A 25446-nucleotide genomic window follows, 5' to 3' on the forward strand; every position below is an offset into this window, starting at 1 on the left:
TTGACTGAATTTCCTTCTGTTGTGTGTTGTTTTTTGGGGTCAAATTGTTAGCTGCAATTGTGTTGCATAAGGATTTTGGTATTCATTGATAAATCGTTGGTGAAGTGAGACTATCGTGGGGGTGAGTGCTAGACGGGGTGAATTATTGAGATTGATAGGGTGAAGCGAGAGAGGAAAATCCCTTTGAGTGCGACGCAAAAGGCGCGCGACGTGGAGGAGAAGAGGGAGTTGTGTGGCGTCTGTAAGTAGATTTTATTACGTATCAAAAATAATTTCACAACCCTGTGAAGGTGTGTGGGTGAAAATTCAAGGATTTTCCACTCGACATTTACGCCCACCCACTGAAATTTCACATCCCCTGCCACATTATATATATATTTTCGCCTATCTCCAAACATCACACACAATGCGATGGAATATTATTATTATTCCCTATTTTTTCTTTTACTTACACTTGTACATTTTTTTTTGTTTTTCTTCTACTGTGGCCAAGACGGAGAGAAAATATGTCTGGTTTTTTCTTGTCTTTTTGTGTTTGGAGCGCGAGCTTTTGTAGCTGATGGAGAGAAGCACGTATTTTTTCCCTTTATTAAGCATATTTGCAGCTTCGACCAAGTTTCTGCGTCTCACAATTCAACTCGCCCCAAATTACGTAACGCTATTTGATGTCGCTCGTTGGTATCAATTTCACTTAATATTGCATTTTATTGAATTTTAATGTCGTCGAGAGACCCTTTTCTCTCCTCCCACCCCTTTCGGCACGGGGTCGTTGGGAATTTCTCGTGAGTTTCGGGGGTGTGGATTAAATAATAAGGGGTTAGTCTTGGCTCTCGAGTTTTATACATACATTTTTTCTTCACTCTATTGCTCCACCCCGCTCTAAGTCCTCCACTGTGCACACCACAGAGATATGCCATGAAGGCATGGCTTTGGCGGGAGGGCGAGAGAGGCGAGGAATTGTGTGAATTTTTCTCTGTGGAAATTTTCACTGGTGGGATATTCCTTAAATTCGAGACACGTAGTCGTGAAGTTTTCTAATGAAATCCCCCATCCTTGCCATGTCATTTGTTTGCCTGCTACCGAACCATATGTGAGTGTGAGTGTGTTTGTGTTTGTGTGTGTGTGTGTCGAGGGCGCAGCCCGAAAATGGGGGGCTTCGCCAGAAAGAGGACGTCGAAGGAGGAGAGAGCTCTGAAATTTGCAGTTTTGCTATGTTTGTCAATTTTACTCCATGTCACAAACTTTCATTTATATGCTCTCTCTGTGCCTTTTTTGCGCCATAACACGTACTTTGGGAAGTTTTCCTCGCCTCTCGCGTTGTCCAGTCGTCAAAATGGGCCGCATTAAAAATGCACTGAGAATATGAGACAGGCATTTTCCAAAGGCGTGTGTTGCAGATGCTGGATGGCTCAGGATGGATTTATTGCAGCTTCAGTGCTATGTGTGGAAAGTAAAGCTCAGCACGATTTGGCGGGCGCGCTTTGGGAAGCGATGCGAATTAGTTGAAAAACTGGGTTTTATAAGATTAACCGAGCTATGTTAAAAGAACTATTTTTTAAAGTTTTTCTGTAATCTATGTTAAGACGTTTCCATAATGGGCTTTTAGTTTTAATTTTGTATTTGAAAATTTTTCAGTTTTCCTCTATTGAGATAGGGACATTAGGACTGTTTTCTTTCTTGAATGGGATTCGCATTTCTTGATTTATCGTGAAGAACGTACAAATGATTGTTATGCAAATCAATGGGAAGATGCTTGGCAGTTTAGAGACAGGAAAGAGCGCGCGGGTTAGTGTTTTGCCTTTGAGTTTACACTGCAAAAAAGTGTGGCGTGCAGGAAAAAGCCACATTAGTATCAAAAGCCCCGCGTTGGAGCAATGTTTTGATGTTTTTTCCCCACGAGTTGGTGTGGCTGTGTGTGTTTTGTTTACTACAATTTTTTGCTGACGCTGTGCGATAGTGTGTTCGCTCATGATGTATTGTGTCAGAGAAGTAAATTCTCTGGTTACGTTATATTTTTTTACATGCAACTCTTGCGAGACGCCAACTGGAGAGACACACTATGATAATTATGTTTTGTTGGAGAGCGCGCGAGGGATCGTTGAACAACGCTACAGTGTCGTACACACGTGCCCGCGACGCTGCTGCGTTGGTAGTGCGATAGTGTGGCGCTTGGGGCGGGGGGAGTGTGTGTAGAGTGTGAGTGAGTGTGTGTGTGTGTGTGGAGTGGGATGGAGTGAGTAGTGTGTGGAGAGTGCGATGGTGGGTAGGCTGCGGCCAGGCGGAATGAGTGAGATGGTGTGGAGAGAAAAAAGAATTAACATCAAATACACGCAAATAATTTCATTTTCTCTCTTTCCCACATTCTCGCGGTCGCTATATTGCGCGCCTTCTAATGCTATATTGTACGATTGTGTGCGCCAGAGTCACAGTCGCGTTCCCCATCTTGAGGCCACTTGAGTGGAGATGGTGTGGTGTTGTACAGCTCAGTCAGTTACCGATCGTCTCAGTGGCAATACATAATAATTGCGAGTGGTATTTCTTGCGACGCAAAAGTTTTGCCTGCTGAAAAAGAGTGGCGCGAACAGTTTTTCGCATTTTTTTCCGTGTGACCCCTTTGCGCGCTAGCTGTGAGTGACAATCCTACTACCAATGACAGTGTCCTGATTGTGTGTGATGGGAAGCACTCACTGTTGTCCGTGCCGATGCACTATGCTGGCGTGATTGGAGTGTGATCAATGTGTAGAATGTAGTATAAATCAGTGATTTCAGCCACTCACTTTTACTGTGTTGTGTGTTTGCATTTGCAACATTTTTTCACCACTGCACACACTTGTTTGTGCGAGAGCTGCAGAAGGAGTGTTTTGGTGCAACACGTGCTCTGACAGCTTGTATCAGCACCGCAGTGCTCCTTATCAGGGATGTTTGCCATGCGAGATGGGCGATATCCGTTGTAAACAATTGCGTTGGAGCTTTTCTTGCTCAGTGTGACAAAGAATAATTCTGCGTTTGGTGAGAGATTCTGTGCGAAGTGTTTTCTTCGTTGTCCACGCGCGAAAAGGAGTGTGTTGAAGAAGAAGAAAGAAACCGAAGCTTTGAAGAAAAATTCATAATTTTTTCGTGTTTATTTTATTAACATACAACACACGAAAAACCTATAAATATTTTTTCTTCAATTTTTTTTCCGTGTGTGTTCTGCTCGCCTGTCGATTTTGTGAGAGGGAGAAAAATTGTGGAAGAAAAACGCAAGAAGGAGGGAGAGAAAAAGAAACTAATTTATGTGTGTTTCATTGAAATTTGTTATTCTGATTCAAAAAAGCACTCTATTATTGAATTTCTCACCCAGAGCCTAGATATATAAAGTTTTTTTTTGGGTGGCTCAAAGCGGCGCAGCAGTGATTGTTGTGAGAGCGTGGCATTTTTGTCCTGAGTGCACAAATAAGGGTGATTTTTGTCGGGTGGAAGACAGAGAAGAAGAAGTGTTAGTTCTGCGCCTCTCCTGCCGCGGAGTTCTCTGTGTTCGTAATTGTGTGCTCAATAGCAGAATTAAACAATTATTTACCTTTTTGTTTTGTGTATCATCTTGGCACAAAAAAAATTGACTATACAAGTGTGCGAGGGAGACGGCTCGACTGGCGAGAGACGAAGTTGGTGGAGAAGAGAAACCCGTGAATCTTCACCTGGATCCCATTTTCATTTGCAACACAAATCAAAGGTGATATTTTATTTTTTTTTTTCTAGGAATTAATTTCAAAATGGGTATGCTTTTTCCACCGAACGCGAGTCTTCTGTGACTCCTTTTTTGCTGCGCGGTGTGTCTTCTTCATGGCTTTATTTTTGTGTGTAAAGCCTATGTTTTGTCTATTTTTAAACCCAAACCCAAGAGAGATTCCCAACCTTTATAGGTGAATCTGTTTGCGAGTGCTTCTCTTTGTCTGGTTTCTTTGCATTTATCTGCCTCCGCACACACGAAATCTGGTGGTGCGAGCGACTCTGTTGGTCATCCTATGTAGAGAGGCGCGTGTGAGTCCTTGAGACATGTGTGCAGATTTTTTCCCCGTTCTTCTGCGTCTCTTGTGAAGAGACTTGCCCGTACGCGCGCGTTGGGTTATTAGTTAATAAGCTCAGGTGTGTGTGAGAAAATGATACGGAAAAGTACAGAATGGTGAAGTGAGACGCAATTGTGTGCCCTTTCAGTTCAACACTCCCGCCCAATTTCGACACTTTTGCTCTTGTTTTCACTCCCATGTTGTTCAATGGTGGCCCACAGAGAATGGGGTCATCTAAATAACCTGGAAAATTTTATCACTCTGCTGTGTGCTTGTTTTTATTGTGTTTGGCGCCTCCTACAAGGGTAAATTAGTATCACTTTGAGCATTTTGTTACGGCTTCACCTCCAATGGACTGTAATTTCATTACTCTCCGTCTTGGCGCATTGCCCTTCACTGTCTCCTCATTGCGTACTGAGACAGATATTGCTTAGGATGCAGTGTGTTTGTTAATTGCAACTAATTGTAAAGAGTGTGTACCTGTGATGCCAATAAAATCACCGATAGTTTTGGGGTGGCTTGAAGAGCAGGAGAAATCAATTAGTGCCGACGACTGTTGGCTAATAGTTAACACACAAACCATCTCAGTGCATCTTCTGGCTTTTCTCATGGATGATTGGAAGAGGGAGAGGGGAAAAAGAAGAAGTTTTTCCACCCCCAATTGCCATGTTGTCAGGTTTTCGTGTTGCTCTGCAGTGGCGCTTTTGTGTTGTTTGAAAAGCGAGTTCCCAAAAAGACGGACACACGAATTCACACACCCTTTTGCGCCAACTCCAGCTTGCCGACACACTCTCGGGGAGACGTGTTTCGGTGTGACACGTGACAAAAATGTGTTGAAGCTTTTTCAAGGATACAGTCGGAATTTGAGACGATTTTCTCATAGTGCTTTCTCCCCCCGTGCCACTTCTCTTCTACGAATTAATATAGATAAGAAGGTGTGGATCGATTTTGAGGATTGGATGGCGCGCACACTTTCACAATCCCTCCTCATTTTCTGGGCATACTTTCCATGGCATGATGTTGTACAATGATTATATATAGGGTGGTTATGAATGTGGGGAGCTTTCCGCATTGGTCATCATCTGTGACAAATCTCTTGGCGAATGTGAACAAGCTGAGGAAATCGCCTTTTTCTCTCACTCTCTCGCTCATGCTTGTGAAACGTGAATACATAAAGCACAAACAATAACACGATCAAAGTGACTGAAAGTCAACCAACTTTCAGTCAGCAACACCCGAATAAAGTTGATGTTATCATGATCGCGACATTCGTGAATTTCCTCTCTCGCTCATCGGCATTTTCGCGTTCACAGACGCGAAAAATACTTGAAAAGTTCACATTATTTCTTAAAGATATTTTCTGAGCCTTTTTTCTCCTACAGCGGCATTTCAAGTGTGATTATTAAGGTCGATTTTGGCGTGGTTTGTTTTGGGAAAAATAGAGGGGATTTAATACATATTCATGTGTGTGAAAATTCAAGACTTGTGGACTTGGGAAAAAAAATTCCGTTTCGCCTAAAAGTCGTTAAAGATTAGATAGTGAATTGAGGAGATTCTACCACTCCAAATTGAGATATTTCGAGGTCAGTGCTGATCAATTCTGCAGACCAATTCTGCCAAGAATGTAATTCGGATAGACTAGATTCAGAGTCAAGCGGAGAAGTTTAGCCAAATAATAATCATGTGTTTTGACTATTCATAAAAGTTGCGAGCTCTTTTTTCCATCGTCGCGCGATGTGTGTATTTTTTGCTTGAACATTCATCCCTCATCTGCTAAATCAACGGTGTGTATTTTTGATTGAGAATCACACCATCGCGCGCACTCTGAAGATCATGATATGCTGTATATATGTTGGGGAGAGAAAACTACGCATTTTATCTATTTTTATCAAGAAAGGCTTCACACACTCTTGAGACGCACTTCGAGACGATATTCTCCTTTTCCCTCGCATGTTCTCGTCTCATTCTCTTCTTCTTCCACTAAATGTGCCCATGAATTTCTTCGCAAGATAGGCGCGAGTGCGTGTGTGCGTAGGATTTGGCGCGCGCGTGTGTATTGGAGCAGCTGACAAATATTTGGTGGAAAAATTTGCACGTTTGCCGAATGACAGAAAAGCGTTCTAGACGGCAGAGCTCCTGTTTAGCTGTGAGGCAAATTAAGAGGCAATTGTTGAATTTGTTTAGACTCTTAGACATGGTGATAAAAAAGCTCAAATTGTTTCACTCACCGTTGAGAGAAGGGTTCAATGTCACTGGAATTTTTGACCTTGCCGCCAAAGTATGTGTGAAACGCCACAGTTTTCAGCGCGTCTTTCCACCATTTCACGTGTTAAATCCCAACACACATTGTTTGTGTTAATGAAATGTTACACAAAAGTGCATTACATCATTTCCAATATTTTAATTGTCAATATTTATTGCCACTTGCATAATGTGCATGTAGAGTTGACACACAAAAAGAGGAAAAAAAATGCGTGTGTTGCGGAGATAAAAGCAGATTTATCTGGCTGTTGTTAACGTTGTAAATAAATAAATATTACTTTTTTTATGAGTATAGAAAAATTCTCCCACAAACAGTCGATGTTATTGGTTTTAATTAACCCCTACGGGGTTTAATTAGTAGTCAAGGAAGTAAAACTATTTTTATTTCACAAATCACTGGGTGAGTAATGGCGCAAAAATCTCTCTCTCTCTCGCTCTCAGTCTCTGGATGGTTTGTGCAAAATTGTGCACAGCGTTGGAGACAAAGGAGATTTGACATTAGAAAGACGTAATTTGGCCGTTTTTCTCTCTTCTCCAACTTTTGTTTACGTGCTTAATCTAATTAGTACAATTTTTCAGCCAAAATGCCTCGTTCACGCGAAATTCTTATAGTTTTCAATATTTCATGTTGTGTGTGTGTGGCAAATTTTCGTATGAGGAGTTTTTAAAGGCAAGAAATCACTTTTTCGCAAACTTGTTCCTCATTCATCAATTCAATGTGCGCGAATAAGAGGGAGAGACAGAGAAAGAGCGATGAATGTTTTTTTTCGGCAATCTGTGGGAACAGGAGAGATGAAAGGTGGAAATTTACTGGTTCACTGCCTGTTGTACTCAGCTTTTTAGAGTGAGTTTTGCGTAAAAATTTTGCGCGGTAAAAGATAAAAGTCATGGTGAGCAGAGTATAAATTGCATTTGGTTGAACTGTATTAAACTGGATATTCGTCTACCTTTTCCGCAATACACGAAAATTACAACAATTCTTTTTGGGGAGAAAGAAACACCAGAGAGTCTCTTTTCTCTCACCCAAAAAATTTACACACGGAAAAGATTTCTTTCCTATACTTTTGCGCCTTTCTTGTGTGCGCGCGCGAATTTTATTTTTGGCAATAAAAATATGCGAAGAAGTCCAAATGTAGATGAAATTTCAATTCAACAGGCAACACACGATTGTAACAAAAGTGATGATGAGGAAGAAATGAGTGTGGAAATTGAAATTGGAGTTGAGGCGCGATGGTGAAAAATTGTGTAACTTTTTCACCGTCACATCCTTATACACACATTGTTTGGCATGATGAGTGTTTTGTGTTTGAATGCTTCTTCTCTCCAGCGCGAGAGAGTGTCTTTGACTTTTCCCACTCTTGGCTGTGCGCTTTTTGTGTGCTTTTCTCTGAGTGTACTTTGTGGTGTCTTTTTTTCCCAAGCTGTGTTTTTGACCACCTCTAATCGCTATTATTGCCTATGGCGAAAAATCTCCTCAAGGTAATTCAAAAACTACGACGAATATTTTCGCACTGTTCAATGGGAGGATTTTTTTCTGCCCTGCGATTGACTTTTTTCACGGCCTGCAAGGTGTTTTCATCGCGCTGCCACGCGAAATGCAGGCTCGCCATGTGTGCGAGCGGGGCTTCAAGTGTTTGTCCGTGACTAGAGATTTTTTGGCAAAAACATGCATATATGTATGTATGATCGAGAAATGCGGAGGGACTGCGGCAAAAAGATGGAGTGTGTTTGTGAATTTTTTCCTCTGCTTTGGGTTACAAGCAATAAATAAATATTCGGCACAATCTGTGTACGAGCGAGATAGAGTGTGTTTTAAAGCCAAACAACATCCAGCCTTCCACGAAAGATATTGGCTTGAAAAGGTCAACCGGCAAATCTTTCTTTTCGCACAAGCGGCCACCGAAGCATAAGTTATATAAAGGAGCGCATGAAAAAAAACGTTGTCTGGGAATTTGAATATCTTTCAAATTTAATCTATAAATACTTTTCAATGGGAGTTTTTTTTGCTGGTTTGTTTTGTATATATATGGAGAATTTGCTGGAAAATGTGTTGTGGAAAAATAATAATAATTCCGGAAAGGCGAAATTTTTACTTTAAAAATACAACACGGATAAATGCTGTGTTGCGTGACATTTGGCCGCGGTGTGTGTGTCGGTAATATGTAGACTAATAAATAGTCTAATTTGTGAGATAGGTGCAACTATAAAATTTATTGGTGTGCTGAAGAAGTGATGATGGCTGGGATTTGGTGGAAAAGAGTCATTCACAAGCTTCATAAGTGTTTTTAAAATAACTCTGGCGAGACCATAAAAATCCTACTGAAAACTTGATAAATGGTTTTATATTGCAAATAAGGCTCGAATATGTATAATGACTATCACATGATTATGTTGATCGGTGTTTCCAAATTGAATAATTTTGCCCGGATCGTGTGCGTCAGTTTTCATATTCTGCGCTCTCTCTTTCACTCATTTTGGAGGATGTTTATTTTTGGAAAATCATGTCCACCGATTGCAGTGCGAATCCTTTCGGGAGAATGGTGTTATAAATATGAGAAAATTGGTGAAGAAATTTGAGAAGAGGGAGGAAGAATTTTCTGGCTGCTGGAATGTGCGATAGAGAAAGATGTTGGCAGAAGGGAGAGAAAAACTTGTTTTGGCCAGTGAGACCATTGAATATTTATGTGGAATGGGTTTTTGGACAGAATTTTTATTATTTGCGTAAGAAATTCGATTGGGAAATGGCGAGAATGTGTGAGTGTGATGGGCAATATTACGCGCGGAGATGAAGAAGAAAAGCTCTTTGCTCTATACCGAATATTTGCCTCATGAATAAATAACACTGGTGCAGACTACTTATTCGCCATTTCATTGAGATGAGAGATGATTTCTCCACTATTTGACTGTGAAGTCTTCCGTTGATGGCCAGAGAGGTGGGGCGGGCGCTTGTGAGAAAACTCGTAGAAATATAGTGAAGCAGTCAATAATATAAGGAGTTGAATTGAGAGTGATGTAAAATTGGCAAGGATATGAGCTCTTGAAATTGAAATTATTTGCTCTTGTTAAATGTTGAAGCTCTTTGATATTGTTTTCCATTCAAATATTGGCTGAGGAATGGTTGATGTGTGCACAGTGCTGACGCCGACGCCCTTTACACAGAGGGTCTGAGAGAGAATGGTTGCTTATGACGCCCTCTTGCTCTTGTCTCTTTCCAGTGGTAGCCACGACTGCATTTGTATCGACGAGTTCTCATGGGCCACCGTGGCGGAAGCTCACCGCCGCGATGTCCACGTCCTTTCAGAACCGAATGTCGACGCTGGTGGCGTCTACGGCGGCCAGCGCTCTGTCATCCACGGCAATGACGGCCTCACAGACGAACGACCCCAGGGCGAACGCCGGCATCGTCCTGCAGGGCTACTATCGCAAGCTCAAGACGATGAAGAAGAAGTACTTTGTGCTATACAGTGACACAAAGGACAGATCGGCGCGCCTCGAGTACTATGACAGTGAGAAGAAGTTCAAGACAAACTTTGGCCACCCGAAGCGCACCATCGTGCTGCGCACGTGCTTCAACATCAACCGGCGCACGGACACCAAGCATAAGTGGGTGGTGGCGCTGTACACCAAGGACGATTGCTTCTGCATCGTCTTCGACACAGAGCAGGATCTCAACACATGGCTGAGAAGTCTGCTGTCGCTGCAGCGCGGCGATGATTCCACGGGTGACCCGCCGAGGCCCAATTTCGGTGAGTGACAGACACGCATTTATATTCAGCCAGGCGCCCCATTTTATTCACCACCCACTCGCCATTACGGCTCTCCCAAAGGACGAGGTGGAAAATGATAATATGATGATGATGTAGGGGAGAGTGGGCTCTGGTCGGCAGAGCATGTTTTGTCATAGAAGAAAGTATACAACTTGCACAGGCATTGGCCCCAAACTATTGAGGGCCTCTCATTTGATTTACGAGAAGAGGCATGCGTTGGAAAGCACCCTCTCGGTTTTATCTTCTACCATTCAGAATGAATAACAATTCCGTATGCTGGCTCTGAGGGTGGCGTGGAGTCGCTTTTTTCACGATCACTCGGCGACACTTGGCGGTGTTATCCATTCACTTGGCAATTTTGGGTGACACGCGTCTTACACTGGATAAAATTGACATTTATATGCATAAGGAAGTAAGTTTTAAGTGATACAAACACATAAAAAAAGAGACGAGAGTCGTAAATGCTAAACGACATTTTATTGCTATATCAAACACTTAACTCCATCCTCGGGATGTTGCGAGCGGAGCGGTGGAGTGTAGAGATATGCTATGAGAGGACATTCCTGCGACTGCAGAGAGAGTCAATGAGGGGTATTTTGGACACACAGAAGAATCTATATACTGTAAATATTTTCACTCGGCACCAGCATAAATTTTCAGTGCGTATATCTTGGAGTGATTAATTTGTCATCGGCTTAATTGCCTTCTTTACCTTTTTTCTCTCTCTCTCTCTCTCTCTCTCTCAATATCATTCCATGGCAGGCAATTTATAAATTACCTCCAGAGTGATTCTGGTGACAGTTTCTCACAGAAAATTTACCAACAAGACAAATTTTTTTGCGCACCGTGATGGAGCTTTTTTTAACTGAACATATAAATGTGACTCTTAATTAAGATGATGCTCTAATTTTGGCATTTCCCCCTAAACAACACCAAAAGTTTGCTGATGGTGATAAAAAAGATGAAAGTAGTGCAGTTTTTTTTTATGATTGATAGCCAAAGAAAAAAGATATTTGAGATTTCACTCTGTTTTTACCGTTTTAGTGGCATTTTTTATCGGATGGCACTTTAGTTTTGGGTGATATTTCAGAAAAGGGAAGAAAGTGGAAAGACTTTTTGCCATTTAAGTACAATGTTATTATCACGATAAAGTATATTTATTTACTTAATATGGCAAATAAATTGTGTGCAGGTCGACTTGCTCTCTCGCTCGCTCTCTCTGTGGCAACATTTGACGGTGTGTGAGGATTTATATTTGTAATATTTTATACATATGGTGGAGATTTCGTCCCGTAATATTGATGCCACTTGCTGAGTGTCTAATCGTAAATAATATTTTTGGGAGCGCATTATGGGCGATTTTTTTCTGTTCAGGAGAGCGCGCGTCCAATAAAAAATAATAATAAATGTTGGGTGGCATAAAAAAGGCCAAATTCCATTGAACAAACAAGAATGTGAACAGAGAAAAACAAGTGAAGCTTTCTCGCAATATTTCTCGTTGTTGTTGCCTGGTGTGTAAACAAAATTCTTAACTCAGGTGAAGGTTTTTTTTTGCTTCTCTGCCCACCTTCCTGCACCCATCAATCGCTCAAAAAAAAAAAACGGGCAATCGCCAACTGTGTGTGTTGGAGAAAATTTTTATTGGTTTTGATTTTGCGGGAACGTGAGATTTTGTGTGGGGAAAAAGAGCGGGAAGCCGGGAGTGTGATGGTCGATTTAGTTTGAGAATTTTTATGACAACCATCTAATGTGATGATTAATCAAGACGAATGAAAATTCCTGCGAATGTCAATGGTCTCACTCTCGAGAAAGAGTCAAGGAGGCGCAAAAAAGAGTGCTCAAGAGAGGGGGAGAAGAGTATGAGAACGTTCGCGCGCGACTGTGAAGAATTTTAGGAAAAGAATTGAAGAATGAAGAGACCGCTAAATCATTTTTTTCGTTTCTTTCCACAACCCGTAAAAAGCGTCACATGAAGAGAGTCTTTTTGGTTTGCCGTGAAGGCGAAGAGGAAAAAAAAAGAGATGTACAAAAAGAGGCACATTTTGTGATTGTTTTGTTGTGAGCGCGCCTCATTCATTCACTCGATTTACAACTTACTATTAAAACTTACGTTACACACTCACGTACTACAAATCCATTTAATGTTGCGCTTGTTTCTATCGAATGCCACTCTGATGATGATGGTTTTGTGTATGAGTTTTGCGGAGGGGAAGCAGAAGTGGAATACCATCAATAAAATATGTATTAAATTGTTCCGGAAGTATTGTGCGGCCCCTCAGTTTTCCTTGCCTCTCACGCACGCACCTTCAATGTCCATCCTCTGGGGGTGGTTTTGCGGTGTGCGGAGAGAAGCCTTCCCGATCGTCTCTCTCTCTCACTCGTATTTTTCAAGGCGATAAGGGATAAATATGTGTATATTGTGTAAAGGGAACAATATTTATCTAACAATATCAAGGTAGAGAAATTATGTGTATGAAATAGAAAACGAACATGTGGCATTTAAATTTAATTTATGCCCTTATGAATTTTCTTCGAGTTAAATATCACATGAATTACTCCCGGAAAAAGGGGAATTTAGTATTTTAGTATAAACAGAGGCACGCACGTGTGGTTATGAGGATGAGGAAATTTGGGAAAATGTGTGCTAATGTTTTATCAGGTATTCTTCTTATATTATTTTATTTAACACTGCTGGCTTGTTAGAATAACTTGATTGGGGGGAAAAGAGCATAAAAAAGTGACTGACCCATTTTTCTTTTATTCGATTTTGTCAATGAAATCTTTCTATTCTCACATACTAACCTTTTGAATGCACATTGAAGAATCAATATAAATACTTAAAATTCGATGACCTGAAATATACAATAACTCTATTTCTGTTCGCCAACCCTCAAATTTGCCATTCACACTGAAGGGATGGTGGATTGAAATGAAAGTGTATAAATAAATATCAATTGAGCTTGAGTAACGTGGCATTGCCAATTAAATCGCTACTCCCATTCATACACCATTCATATATTCAATGAAATCTCACCTGTCGATAGTTTTTAGCGTGGCAATATATATGTATATGTTTTAGCGGCAATTACGGAATTCGGGGAAAAGTGATATTGACTGATAAATGGTAGGGAAATGGTATTAATTAGCACATGTAGACTTTGGACTATAAATCTCAATTTTCACTTGTATTTTTGCAAATTGTCGTTACAGTTTTGGTAGTGCAATAAATTTGACTATTACCGTAACCTTTTTTCCAACTCCTCTTTCTCGGTCAAAGTGATTCGCTTATGTTCACATGGGCACACGTGCCTGAAGGTTGGGAAGATAAAGAGTATAGGCAGGGCGATGAAGGGGAAAGCATGAGAAGTAATACGCGAAAAATACGTCAATTATTTTTCCATTAAAATGTGTATAAATTTTGTCTGTCTCTCTCACGCGCGAGAGTCTTTTTTCTGCCTTCACGTGGAGGCGCGTTGTTTTTTTTTTTCTTTGGATGTTGACGGAAATTTTGACGTGTGTTAAGAAGAGAGCGCATACATTTTGTGTTGGGAAGTTTGTATACGCACATGATGATTCTTTTGGGCGCGCGAGAAGAGACCAAAATTCACTCAAGGGGGGAATAAATCACATCGCAGAGAGTTGCGAGAGAAGAAGAAGAAATAAAAAGAGTGGCGGAAAAGAAAATAATTGAATTATGATGGAGAGTCGGAATGTGTATGTTGAACATCATCATTCATGATGGAAATTCCTGTCTCCACGCATGGCACCTTTTTTCCGTGCTAGCTTTAGTACATGTTTTATTTTATATGTTGTCTTGTTTACCCATTTATGATGTGTAGAATATTTCGACTCCAGAGAGAGAGAGATAGAGATAGAGGAGTTCTAAGTGCAAATTAGCTATTTTTGGCTACGCGCGTGGTGCAATAAATTCTTCTTTGGCGGAATTACTTACCATTATTAATTGTTACTCCCCAGTTAATGACTCTTGCAGGCGAAATGCGAAAAGTCTCTGGCCGAGAGAGGAATTTTATTGCCTCAAAAATGGGGCTTATTACATAAAGTTTGCTCCTTTTCTCTCGACTGAGGGAAATTTTTCGGTGGGTGGTTTCAATGCAAGAAAAGAGGAGAGAGAGGGAGACAGCGAGTAAGAGACTCCCTGGCATGCAGCAGAATGCGCCAAAGGAGGGAGCAATAACCAAGTGAATTGTTGATGTTTTTATTTTTAAATAATGTCGCTGTTAATAATTCAACAGCCACTTCTTGGCCCTACAAGCATCCCTCGGATGGCATATTTTTCTTGGCCCTTTCGAGTATTGCCCTTTTCAACCTCGACATGCTCTTTTTCTCCCCCCTTTTCTGAAAACATGCATAGTATTTATGGGAGATTTTGCATTATTGTGCGATGTTTGTGTGAAATGCAATGAAGAGGCGCAGCAAAGCCTCAGTGAAATTTACTTGTGCAGAAATTTATGGGCAAGCCAACATCCTTCTTCCCAAAACACATTCCTCTCCTAATGCTTGACTCCAGAGCGGACGCGCCAAATCGTTGCCAAGCTTTTCTTGAGAATTATGCAAGTGTGTGCTCATTTTTTTTCGCCCCACAGAGAGAGTGCCGAAAGCTCAGTCGATTTAAGTAGCACTTGTCGTAGGGAATGCTCAACTCTTTTTTCGTCCAGTGCATGGTCGGAAAAAACTCTCACCGTCGGCGCTTGCTGACCGAGACAGCGGGGAGAGTGAGAGAGGGGTGGAAAGGACAGAGTCATACACTTAAAATGCTGGTGTGCACAAGAGTAATCTATGTTTTCCCATACATTTTCACACTATGCGAAAGAGAGAAAGAGAGAGTGAGGACACTATTATAAATTTGCTGCCGCAGTGCAAGTTGATGACAACGACAGCGATGATAATAAAGTAAAAGTACACTTTTTGGGATGTGGAGAGTCAGCTTTTACGGGTAGTTGGAGACATACATAGACTGAGAAAGCTCAGGCGGAGCTTTTCGACCAGAAATCAACTTCTTCCCGGGAGTATTTGAGCAAGAAGACTGCACAAGAAAAACGACTAATTTAACTAAACTATTAAATATTTTAATTAAACCCTCTCTCAATGGTTGATTCATTTTGCAGTATATATGTTTACTTCTGTTTATCTCTAAATACTCAGACCAAAGCTCATTTGAGAAATTATGCAATAAACAGCGAAGGTTATATTTTACCACTCCAGTCATTTCACTCTTGTGAGGTGACATGAAAATTTATCTTTCACTTGCTGGCAATAATATTGAAATTCACTCTTGCGTACTTGAAATGGTGAATGTGGGAAAAAGCTCTTAGTGTGAAAGAGAGAGAGAGAGAGAGAGTGAGTGTAGAGAACTCTACGACAAACTTGCGGTAGACTTATTGGCGTAAAAAAATTCCAGTTGCTGTTTGTTTATCGCTCTTCTTTTATGCACCAATATTTTTCAAGGATGCGAGAAATGATGGAGAAGAATTTCCACTTTAGTTCTTGAGCTTTTCTCCATCCAGAGGTGAATTGGATAGGAGTTTTTTCTTCTTCGCCTTCTTGGCAAACGGTGTAGCTGAGAGACAGAGAGTGTGTGACATTATCTATGGAATAAAATGAATGCCAGACACATTTTATTGAGAATGTCTTACTATTCGATTTCTTTTCTGTCTCTAATCCAGTGTTTTGTCGCCACTTTTTGCCCATGTCTGATATGGAAATTGTGCGGTGATATGAATAGTTGACAATGAAAGGAAAATTATGCGTATTTTTTGCTGTTGTCTTTCATTAATTCGAATAGAAATTTCATCATATTTCGACAGAGAATATTATGAGGAGGAGGTGGAATGAAGAAAAATGGGGCAATAGAAGCTAAATACGCAATTTTGTGTGCAATATGTCAGACTGGTATCTATTTGTGTATAAAATTTGCTCTAATTATTAGTGTAAATAGCCCAAGAATGTTGTGCCCACGGAGAGATACTATGGCTTTTCGCATAAAAGTGTAATATGTATATGTGGGAGAGAGGGAATAAAAGTATGAGATAAGGAGAAAGAGTATAAAGAACTATGAGTCTAAAATTAGACATCACAAATAGATTGTATTAATTCTAAAAATATATTTCCATTTCGCCAACACCCACCCACAGGCGAACTTCTTCAATGGGTGGTATTTTCCATGCCTTAATGATGATATTGAAGGAGTGAGTGGGTGACGATGTGACATTGGGGGAGGCGAGAGACGAGAGAAGAGGCCACAAGAGCTCATATAGGAAAATTGCGTCAATGAAATTTGAGTTGATGGGCAAAAGGAGAACGCAGAGACAACATTTCGCAGAAGGGAATCTAATAAGGATGGCGACAAAGAGTGCCATTCTCTATCACTTTTGCCATCTCCCTTAGATTGTGTGTATAAATAAACATATTTGGCGTCAATTGACAGACTTTTTTCAACTCAACCCGTGAAAATTTTCCACCCAAAAGTATTCGCAATGCATTTGCCATGATATGATGATAAGGAAGGCATACATATTGTATAGCTCACATAATCTCTGACACCTTTTCCCGCATTGCTAATCGCCCAAAGTAATGCAGCCCCAGATAAAGCGCGCGAGAGAGAGAGAGAGAGAGAGAGAGAGTAAAACCAAAATAAACATATGAATGCTCGAATGTCAAATGGTTATTTGCGGTGTATTGAAATTTGCTAATTTATTTTTTTGTCAAGTGATTACAAAGATACACTTTCGCCTCACGAAAGAAAGTCTGTCTAAGCTGATGGACACATCGGGAAGGGGTTTTTCGCCATAATTTGTGCCCGTGCGAAATTTGTGAACATGTTTATTCAAAAAATTGAGTGATGATGTGGAAGAGGTGAAATAACAGGAGAGAGAGAATAAAAAAAAAACTTGAGGTTGCAAATTAACGTGCGATTTTGGATGCTCTCTAAATTTGCAAGCAATGAAGACGGAAAGGAAAGCCACAAGAGTGACTAATAGTGAGCCTCTTGCATGAAAGTATATGCAAAGTGTGAGAAATTGTTGAGGTGGCCCTCATGAGAGCTGCCAATAATCATTGGAAGAATGCTTGCTTAAGAGAGTTAAAGGAGTGAAAAGGGGGCATCATTTGATATTCTCGCGCTTGAGATGCTTGTGAATTGTATGCAAAAGAAATTGCGAATTTTTTGTTCATCTCTCTCTGGTAATAGATTCTTTTTTTGCTGCCGCTCAGCCACATTTCTCTCTCTCTCTCGGTTTGAGCCAATTTTCGAAAGTGCGCGCCGCCTTGAGGAGGAGAGTGTGTGTGTGGAGATCTATGGTTATGGTGTTGTTATTCTTTTTGCTGTCTTTGCGATCTTGCTCGCAATGTTCTTCCGCTGATGATTGCACGTGTTTGTGCTGCTTTCTGGTCATGTGAAGAAATGTGTCAAGAATTGATGTCTCCGCGGGAGAAGGCGAGAGTATGGCGCGCGGAACGTGGGGCAAAATATTTTGCCACACTTTTGTGTCACTTCAAACAGCGATGAGGTGGTCTCTCTTGATGAGGAAGGCGCAAGTGTGCAGAGTGTGAGGGAGAGAGAGAGAGAAATAACAAATAATATTTACGATAAGGTGACAGAATAATAAGATAATGTAGTGTAATTGTGGCGCCGTTTTTTTCTCCCCCATTTCACGTATGACCATTGTTGAGTGCGCGCGCGGGGAGGGACTTATTGAAGAAAACACTCTCTGAAAATGTTGGTAATCATATTTACGCACTCAAATTGCGTCTATATCTCCCTCACACTTGATACTTTGGTGCCGCTGATAAGAGAGATATACAAGAAAAATTACATTGTTGCTGCTGCTCTCTGTCCCGCTCAGGCGGTCGTGAAGTGTGCTGAGTGTCACATGCTTCCATCGGAAATCTACAGTATGGAATTCATATAGGCGCATGTTTGTGTGTACACTGTTGATTACGACAAACCGCGTACAATGCTGATGATCATGATGATTGTGATGAAAATCAGACGACACTTTTTCGGAGTCTGTCTTCTTGTTCTTCAGTATTAGCGCGCCCCACATGTGATGATGTGTCATTGTCTCGTTCATTGTTTGGGGGCGCATTGAGGAGCGATGCTACATACAAATTGCCAAAGAATGGCACCTCCTGAGTCGCATTTTGCCGCGACACTTTATCTGCTCTGTGTGTGACGCAGAACGTGTGCCCACCATTGACGTGGGTAAGAGTGTAAATTTTATCCAAATGAGCGATATTTAGTCATATGGTGGATTTGAATTTACGTGATTTCTTCGCTTACGTTATTATTATTTCATATTATTCACGTTAATAATACGCCTTTCGATGTGAAATTCATAAGCGGCGCCAATAACAACTTTTTTCTCCCTTATACAACGCTTAGTAATTGCTATTTTTCTTTTTTTTTTTTACAACTGTGTCGTAAAATCAATTTGTCGGAATGCGAAACAATAGTCAATAATTATTGGACGTAATTGAGTGTGTGTGTGAAGTGAGAGAAAAAAAGAATGATTATCATTGTTTTCACATGAACATTGATACAGTTTTCATCTCAAGTGCTATTTTTTTCTCTATCAAATTTTATCCGCTTTTTTCTCTCATATTCCTGCCGTTGTTTTGATCAAAAATACTTGCGCTGCAAAATTCCCGGGAAGTGCTTAAGCATTGAGGGATTCCCGGCTGTGGAGTCACTCTGTGCAGTGTTTTGTCATGATTAGCTGGCAAACAATTCAAGGGAATTTGCGAGAAAAATTAGCGATAAAAAATAACAATTACGTCAAGAGTACTTTGAATGGTAATTCTGACGTAAGGATGACTATAAAATGACTGTTTGTCGCCTAATTGGTTGTGCATTGTGTTTGACTCTGTGTGTTGCACTGTTTGGTGAGAATGTCAAATGCTGTCTTTCAATTAAGGTTTATACACATTATTTTTGCAATATAAACTTGTCTGTCGTGACAATTTTTTTTTTGCACAGAGAAGTTTGCCTAACATTAAAGTGACAAAAATTTTGTATGTCATTCTCACAGGCTAAATACAAAACATGTACTGCGTAGCACGACAAGGTGGAGGAATAAAACAAGAAAATAACATCAATTTCCCGTCAATCAAAAACATGAAATCTAATTAGAAACTACGAATCATTAAATTATTTGTTCCGTTTTGTGTAACACATTTTTTTTTCTCCTCAGATAGAGTTCATATGCGGATGTTACATACATATGTGCGCAATGATATATCTCGGGACACTATGTACAGTATAAGCTCTCAATAGTGCGGCTGTTTGTCCGTGTGTGTAATTGGTTTTCACTTTATTTTTATTTATTTTTGTTTTATGCTGCTTTTTACTCTTTCTCCGCCATTCGAGAAAGGAATTTCATTCACAAAATTGCCGCGCACATGTATTTGTTCGCCTCTGCCAATGTGAACAGTTTTGATTGGTGTGCGAGAGCTTCTTCTCGTCGATTTGGGCAGAGTGAGTGAGAGAGAGAGAGAGAGCGACAGTGAGAGGGAGAAGAGAGGCGCATTTGGATGATATGGAAAATTATTAAATATACGTCAATCGCCGAGGCAGAAAAATAATAATAATGGCTAAATTGAATTATATTTCAATTGATGCATCTCTGTCTCTTGACTGAGTTGTTTTGCTTGGACTTCTTCTTCCTTTTGCTGAATTGTGCTCTGTGATGATGGTGTAAAGGCGATATATATATATATATAATGTAAAATATTGTATTTATGAATTAATGGATGTGCTGGTATTAGAGAGGAATTGTGCGCACTCAGAGAAAACTTGACAATTTATACACACATATTTTTCGACGCAATAACAATCCACATCCGGCAGTAAAGTTCGTCGACAAAACGGCAAACGTTTGTGAATATCTTTTGTATTTTGATTTGTATATTACATGCATATATATTGGGCAAAAATACAAATATACTTTAGTGAGATGCGGTCAAGTTGTGAGGCTCCAAAGGCGCTCTCTGTCGGGCTCATTATGGGCTTTTATGAACGGAAGTGGCGCAATAAAGTCACACCACAACATCTCGCGTAGACCTGAAGAAAGTCGCATTTGCAATCGGGATCTCCTTTTTTTGAATGAAATCATAGGTTTACCGGTTAGTTTGCAGATGCCAAAAAAAAATATAGAGGCAAGTGAACAATAACTGGCAAAACGTGTCTGTCTTTTGAATGAAGAGGCGCGCTCACAGAGCGAATATGTCTTTTTCGCTCTATCACCCAATTTAAGACGCATTGTCCGAGGAAATTTGATAATGCCGAGATTATCTTTGTTATACATTCCCTCTATGCTCTTTTGTGGTCATGATGCTGTCACATGTGTGACCTTGATGCCTAATTGGAGGTCATTGTGGTGAAATTGAGAAAAGAAGGCAAATGGGAGGCTTTAGTTTTCATACACATTATTTTTCTCTCGCTCTCCCTTGTCTCTGCACGCCTATATATAGTTGTGAATTTTCCATGGAAAATGTCGAATGGAGAATATAAAGATTGGATGGGCTTTTTATGGTATTTCTATGAAATGAGAGAGTGAGAGAGAGAGAGAGAGGAGAAGCGCACACATCATAAAAATTCTCAACGATATCTCATAAACAATTTACGGGTACATTGTCATGGGCAAGAAGGTGGCATCTTTAGTCAATACTGACTATGTAAACATTCTCTCGCACCTTGATTTAATTCGTCTTCATTTTTTTTGTGCTTTTACATCAGACACGTGTAGCGTTTTTTCAACATTTCATTGGCGGTCAAAATAAATTTCGTGTTGACTTTTTGGGACCAAAAGAATCAGAGAGAAATATGATTGTGCTGTCTTGGACATGTGTGTGATCATCATCAGAAGGAGTTTCGTCAGCTTGTATTTTGTATTATTTTTTTTTCGGGAAAATGAAGTGAGTTAAGCAGCAAAGAAATAAAACCCAGATTCGCGTGTGTCATGCCTTCGGTTTTTTTTCTGTGTGTGTTTCTTCACTTCCCAGAGGAGGTGTTTGGCCTCATAACAAAATACAATTGGAGGTGGTGGGTGCAGGAAGAGAGCGCACACAAAAAAGGCAGCAGTAGAAGAAGAGAAGTTTAGTCACCGAGTATTTGGGAAAATGTACACAATTTTGTATGCAAAAATGTACGCGTGTGGTGGCGTTTATTGCCTTTGCGTTCGCAAGTTTCGGCCTCATGGTTAACATGGGAAATTTGCGTAATTAAATTCATTGCGAGTGAAAATATAGTGGTGGGATAAAGTCATCGATTTTTGGGGAAGTGAAAATAAATTTCTCACATGATCGCTCTGGTGTGAATCACCCAGAATTATTTTGCTTTATTTGTTTACTGCAATCCATAATATGAATTTTTTCCAAGTATAAATAGTGACTTGACAGTTTGTGGGTGGATTGAAAATCAATTTTCTCCGCGAGGAGAATCTCACAGATCGCACAGAGTTTGGTTGGTAGGAAAAAGGGTGGGAAGAAGACAAATCGAGAGACTCTCAATTAACGCCAATTGATGCTGAAGTCTCTCTTAGTTGAAGTATTTTTTCGCATTCTCCCGGTCTAAAGTTAATTAGGACAGAGAGTTTGAAGCCTTGAATTGTTTTGATTTCACATGGCAATTTGGAGAGACAGAGAGAGAGAGAGAGAAAGAAGAGAGTTAAGCGATCAATTGAGCAAACAAATCAGTGGATAATGACAAAATGGCAATTGAATCTATTAAAGTGAATAAAAATCATATCTCATTGATTAATGAGTGAGAAAATATCTGCCCAATTTGCGGGATTGGACGATGATATCGGTGCGTAAATGGTCAATTTCAGAAATGACTACGTGTGTGGTGTAAAATTGCACTGCATGCCCATTAAATTGTTTACCAATATCAATCATTCTCGGGCGGCTTTGAGTGTCTCTCTCTCTCTCTCTGTGCTTTTTTTTCTCCTTCTTGTTCTGTATCTATTGAGAAGGAGAGAAATACAGCGCTAAGATTAAATGTGAGGGAAATTCGAGCCCCGTGGCTATAATTATATAAAACAAGCGAGAGACTTGTGGATTCATAGGGGAAATATGCGAGGAATTTGTCGTTTTATATTTGTTTACTATTTGTTCCTATTACTTTGCAAATTACAATTAGCTATTATGTAAAAAGGCGATGCAGTGTACTGATCTACTTCGCCTTAATTGAATGATTTTACTCTGGAATGTATTTTACAATTTGCATAATTACCCATTGGAGACACATAACTTTGATCAATTGCTGGTGGTGGCAAAAATAAGTGATAGATCATTGCAAATCTCCAAATCAACAAGCACAGGATTCCCATGAATTATTGGCATGCGCTTATGTGAAAGTGATGAATTAAATAATGTTCCAGAGAATCTCAATGTTTCGTGCTTTCTTATGAAATTACCTGGTGTATGTTGTGCCTTCTCTTTTTATGGTTGTTTGCAGACTCTCTTTAATTAAATCATCGTTAATTCCCGAGAGTTATGGCATTTGACTCTTTTATATGCTTCACTTATTCATGATTTTGGGTGGTTGTGAGCTTGAGAAATGTGTACATCATTTGTGGTTGTTTTAAAGTGGGGAAACATGGGTAAAAAGAGACTCTTAAAATCGCATATAATACATTTTTTCGCGCTTTTCTGCACTCCTCAAGATGCTCATCTCAAGCGAGAGACAGAGAGAGAGAGAGGGAGCGAAAGAGACTGGCAGTGAGATAATAAAATTGTTTTGTCTGCAAATTTTTACTGTAGCACATATTTTTATTGCTATTTTGACATACATGCTCAGACAATCTGCTATGCAGGAAATTTTTGCACTGAAATAATACCGTGACTTTGAGGCGGGAAGAGTGTCTGAGATAATTCCTTCCACTCTTTCACTCTGCCAAGTTGGGAGCTTCTCCGTGAAAATCCGCTGTGCTGTGATGGGTGGTTTTTTTTTTCTCTCCGTGCAGAGAGACTTGCGAATGAGGAGATTATGTGTGGTGCGAAAAAGGTGATTATATAAATTGCACTGCCACTACATATTTATTTATTTAATTTTATTTATATAGAAGCTGGGCGCCACAATTTTGTTTGTTTGTTTGTTTAAGTTTTTGTGTCGTGCTTCTAATCTAATCATAGAAATGTTGCTTGTGATACACAATGTGGCGGTGAATATGGTTCTTATTGCTACATATATGTTTTATCGTGTTTTTCCTCACCGCACTAGCTGTCTCTCACACTATGGCACAAAGGACAGTGAGAAGACAGAGTGACATGCGGAGATGACAGAGGAGTGCTTCTATGTGCAATTGTCGCATTGACAGGATCAATAGAGCATTCAATTGTCTCATGAGACTTTGCGCAGATCCTGCAGTTATGTTTGTCATGTCATTTGGTGTACTTTTTCACACTATGAATCTCTTCCGATGGCCTTTGCGTCTCTTTTCTCTGCATATCCGTGTGAGTGTTTGCGTGTGTGGGAAAGAATATGTCTCTTGGGCTTGAAAATAGGTCATTAGTTTTCACTTGAGACACTCTCAAGAGCCTTCGGAAGCCCACCACTCTCGATCTCGAGCATGATTTTTGTCAATATGTGCAATTTTCGCACTAAATAGCGATATGGCAGGGGAGACGACATGATCTTATGAGTGCTAAATGTGCTCTTTTTCGTCCGAGAGTTCAGCAGAGAGCTGATGTGTTGTTATTGGGGATCGCGAAGGCACATCTACTATTTGTCATATTGATTCACATTTTATTACGCGACACTCGTGAGGCGTCTTGAGTGGTTTGTTGGCGCGACAAAGTGCGGCACATCAAAAATGCAGACACTGCGCGAAACCCATTGAAATTGAATTGGATGAGAAAAATAACACTTGAAAATCCAATTAGAACTAGATGTGACAATTTTCTCCTCTTATAATTTCTTGGTGACTATTTAATGGGCTTTGAACAGGTGTTTGGTTGACGCTGTTGGGCAATAAATATGACGCCGATGATGATGAGGTCGATGACGATTGACGGCGGCAATACTTATTGAAAATGTGGTGTTCTTCAACTATTTCATTCACCATTTTTTGTACAAATATGGCAATATAGACAGACAAATTGTGCCAAGAAGTTGCAATGTTTTGTACAATACTTATCTAACTTTTGCCACATTGTGATGTGAAGCCAAAGAGTTGTGTGCTTAACGCAAATTTCACGCAAATTTACTCGTGTGATGCACTGGCGCCAACCGACGGTTTCCGCAATTCTTCGCTTGGGGATTTTTTTGATTTCGGGTGCACACAGTCCCTGCTGTTAACCTTCAACTTCTCTGTACTCTGACGGAAGGTTTTCCCCTCGACTGACTATAGAGGAGTCTATATTTATCACTGAGTGATTAGCTCTTGAGATTGCGATGGCAAACCACGAAATGTGCGTTTTCTCCGCGATGTGGAAAATGCTCTGGAGTGTGTAGAGCTTTATCTTCTGGCGTGTGATGAACTTTGAGTCGCGGATTTCCTAATCAAGACTCTTTTGGGTGGACATTCCTGTGAAAATCTCCTCAGCATTGCTTATGTTTCCACGGGTGTAAATTTATATTTATCTTATCGACATTAGATTCGATGATATCCTCTACGTGCCGGTGGATTTTAGTCTCCTTCTCACTCTCACTGCTGGCTCCCGTGGTCGATGAAGAAAAACAGCTTAATCTCTCAGTCGTTGAGTAAATTGAATTGAGACAGAGAGGTGAGGAAAGAGTGTGAAAATGATGGGTGGAAGCACACATTTCCATCACCTAATCACAAATGTCTGGGACGTGTGGATTTCTCAAAGTTATAGGGAATTATATATACAGATGAAATTTCGTGCGAATTGTATGTGATATTTTGTCTCTGCTCAAATTTTTTTTTCTTCCTCCTCGTGTTTATGAAAAAAAGGAAAAAAAAAGATTTTTGATAATAAATTCAAGCAACTTTCTTAATCGTTTGCTCGGACTAAGAATTCTCTCGTCTCTCCTCTCGCTCTGGCACGACGAGCACTTTTTGCCCCGAAACTCTGTGTGTCGCTGAGATTCGCTCGGTGACAAGAAGAGTTGGATGATGTGAGAGAGTGGGTGGCACATGACCTTGAGACAAGTGATTTCTTTTCTTTCTCCTCACCTTTTGCCACCTGCCCCGCGCGCGCGTTCTCATAATGCGGCTCGGAGATGAAAATGTGACTTTTTGTGCGAAGCGGCTTCCCTTTGTCTATTGTTGAGTTTTCTACGCCGGGGGTATGTTTTTGGGGGTTTGATGTGGGTTCGAGTGGGCGCGGTGTGCGAGGAAGAGGGAAGTTTAGCGCGGGAATTCCAGAAATAGCGATGTGGAAAAAAC

At 40.4% G+C, this 25446-nt stretch overlaps 1 protein-coding gene across 4 annotated transcripts in view; it reads left to right on the forward strand.

Moving 5' to 3' along the window:
• Nucleotides 1-2143: 2143 nt before the first annotated feature.
• LOC132262915 (insulin receptor substrate 2-B) overlaps nucleotides 2144-25446 on the forward strand; it is an 89477-nt gene continuing 66174 nt past the window's right edge. The window contains exons 1-3 of one of the 4 annotated variants that reach the window (XM_059762405.1): nucleotides 2144-3060; nucleotides 3217-3712; nucleotides 9524-10054. In XM_059762405.1, coding sequence (XP_059618388.1) covers nucleotides 9592-10054 — 463 coding nt within the window. In that variant the 5' untranslated portion in view covers nucleotides 2144-3060; nucleotides 3217-3712; nucleotides 9524-9591. Of the gene's footprint in view, nucleotides 3713-9523; nucleotides 10055-25446 lie in introns of all 4 variants that reach the window. The other 3 variants (XM_059762406.1, XM_059762407.1, XM_059762404.1) reach the window with 3 other exon arrangements.

Source organism: Phlebotomus argentipes, unplaced genomic scaffold (genome assembly GCF_947086385.1).
Source record: "Phlebotomus argentipes unplaced genomic scaffold, Phlebotomus argentipes genome assembly contig_15, whole genome shotgun sequence".
NCBI lineage: Eukaryota > Metazoa > Arthropoda > Insecta > Diptera > Psychodidae > Phlebotomus > Phlebotomus argentipes.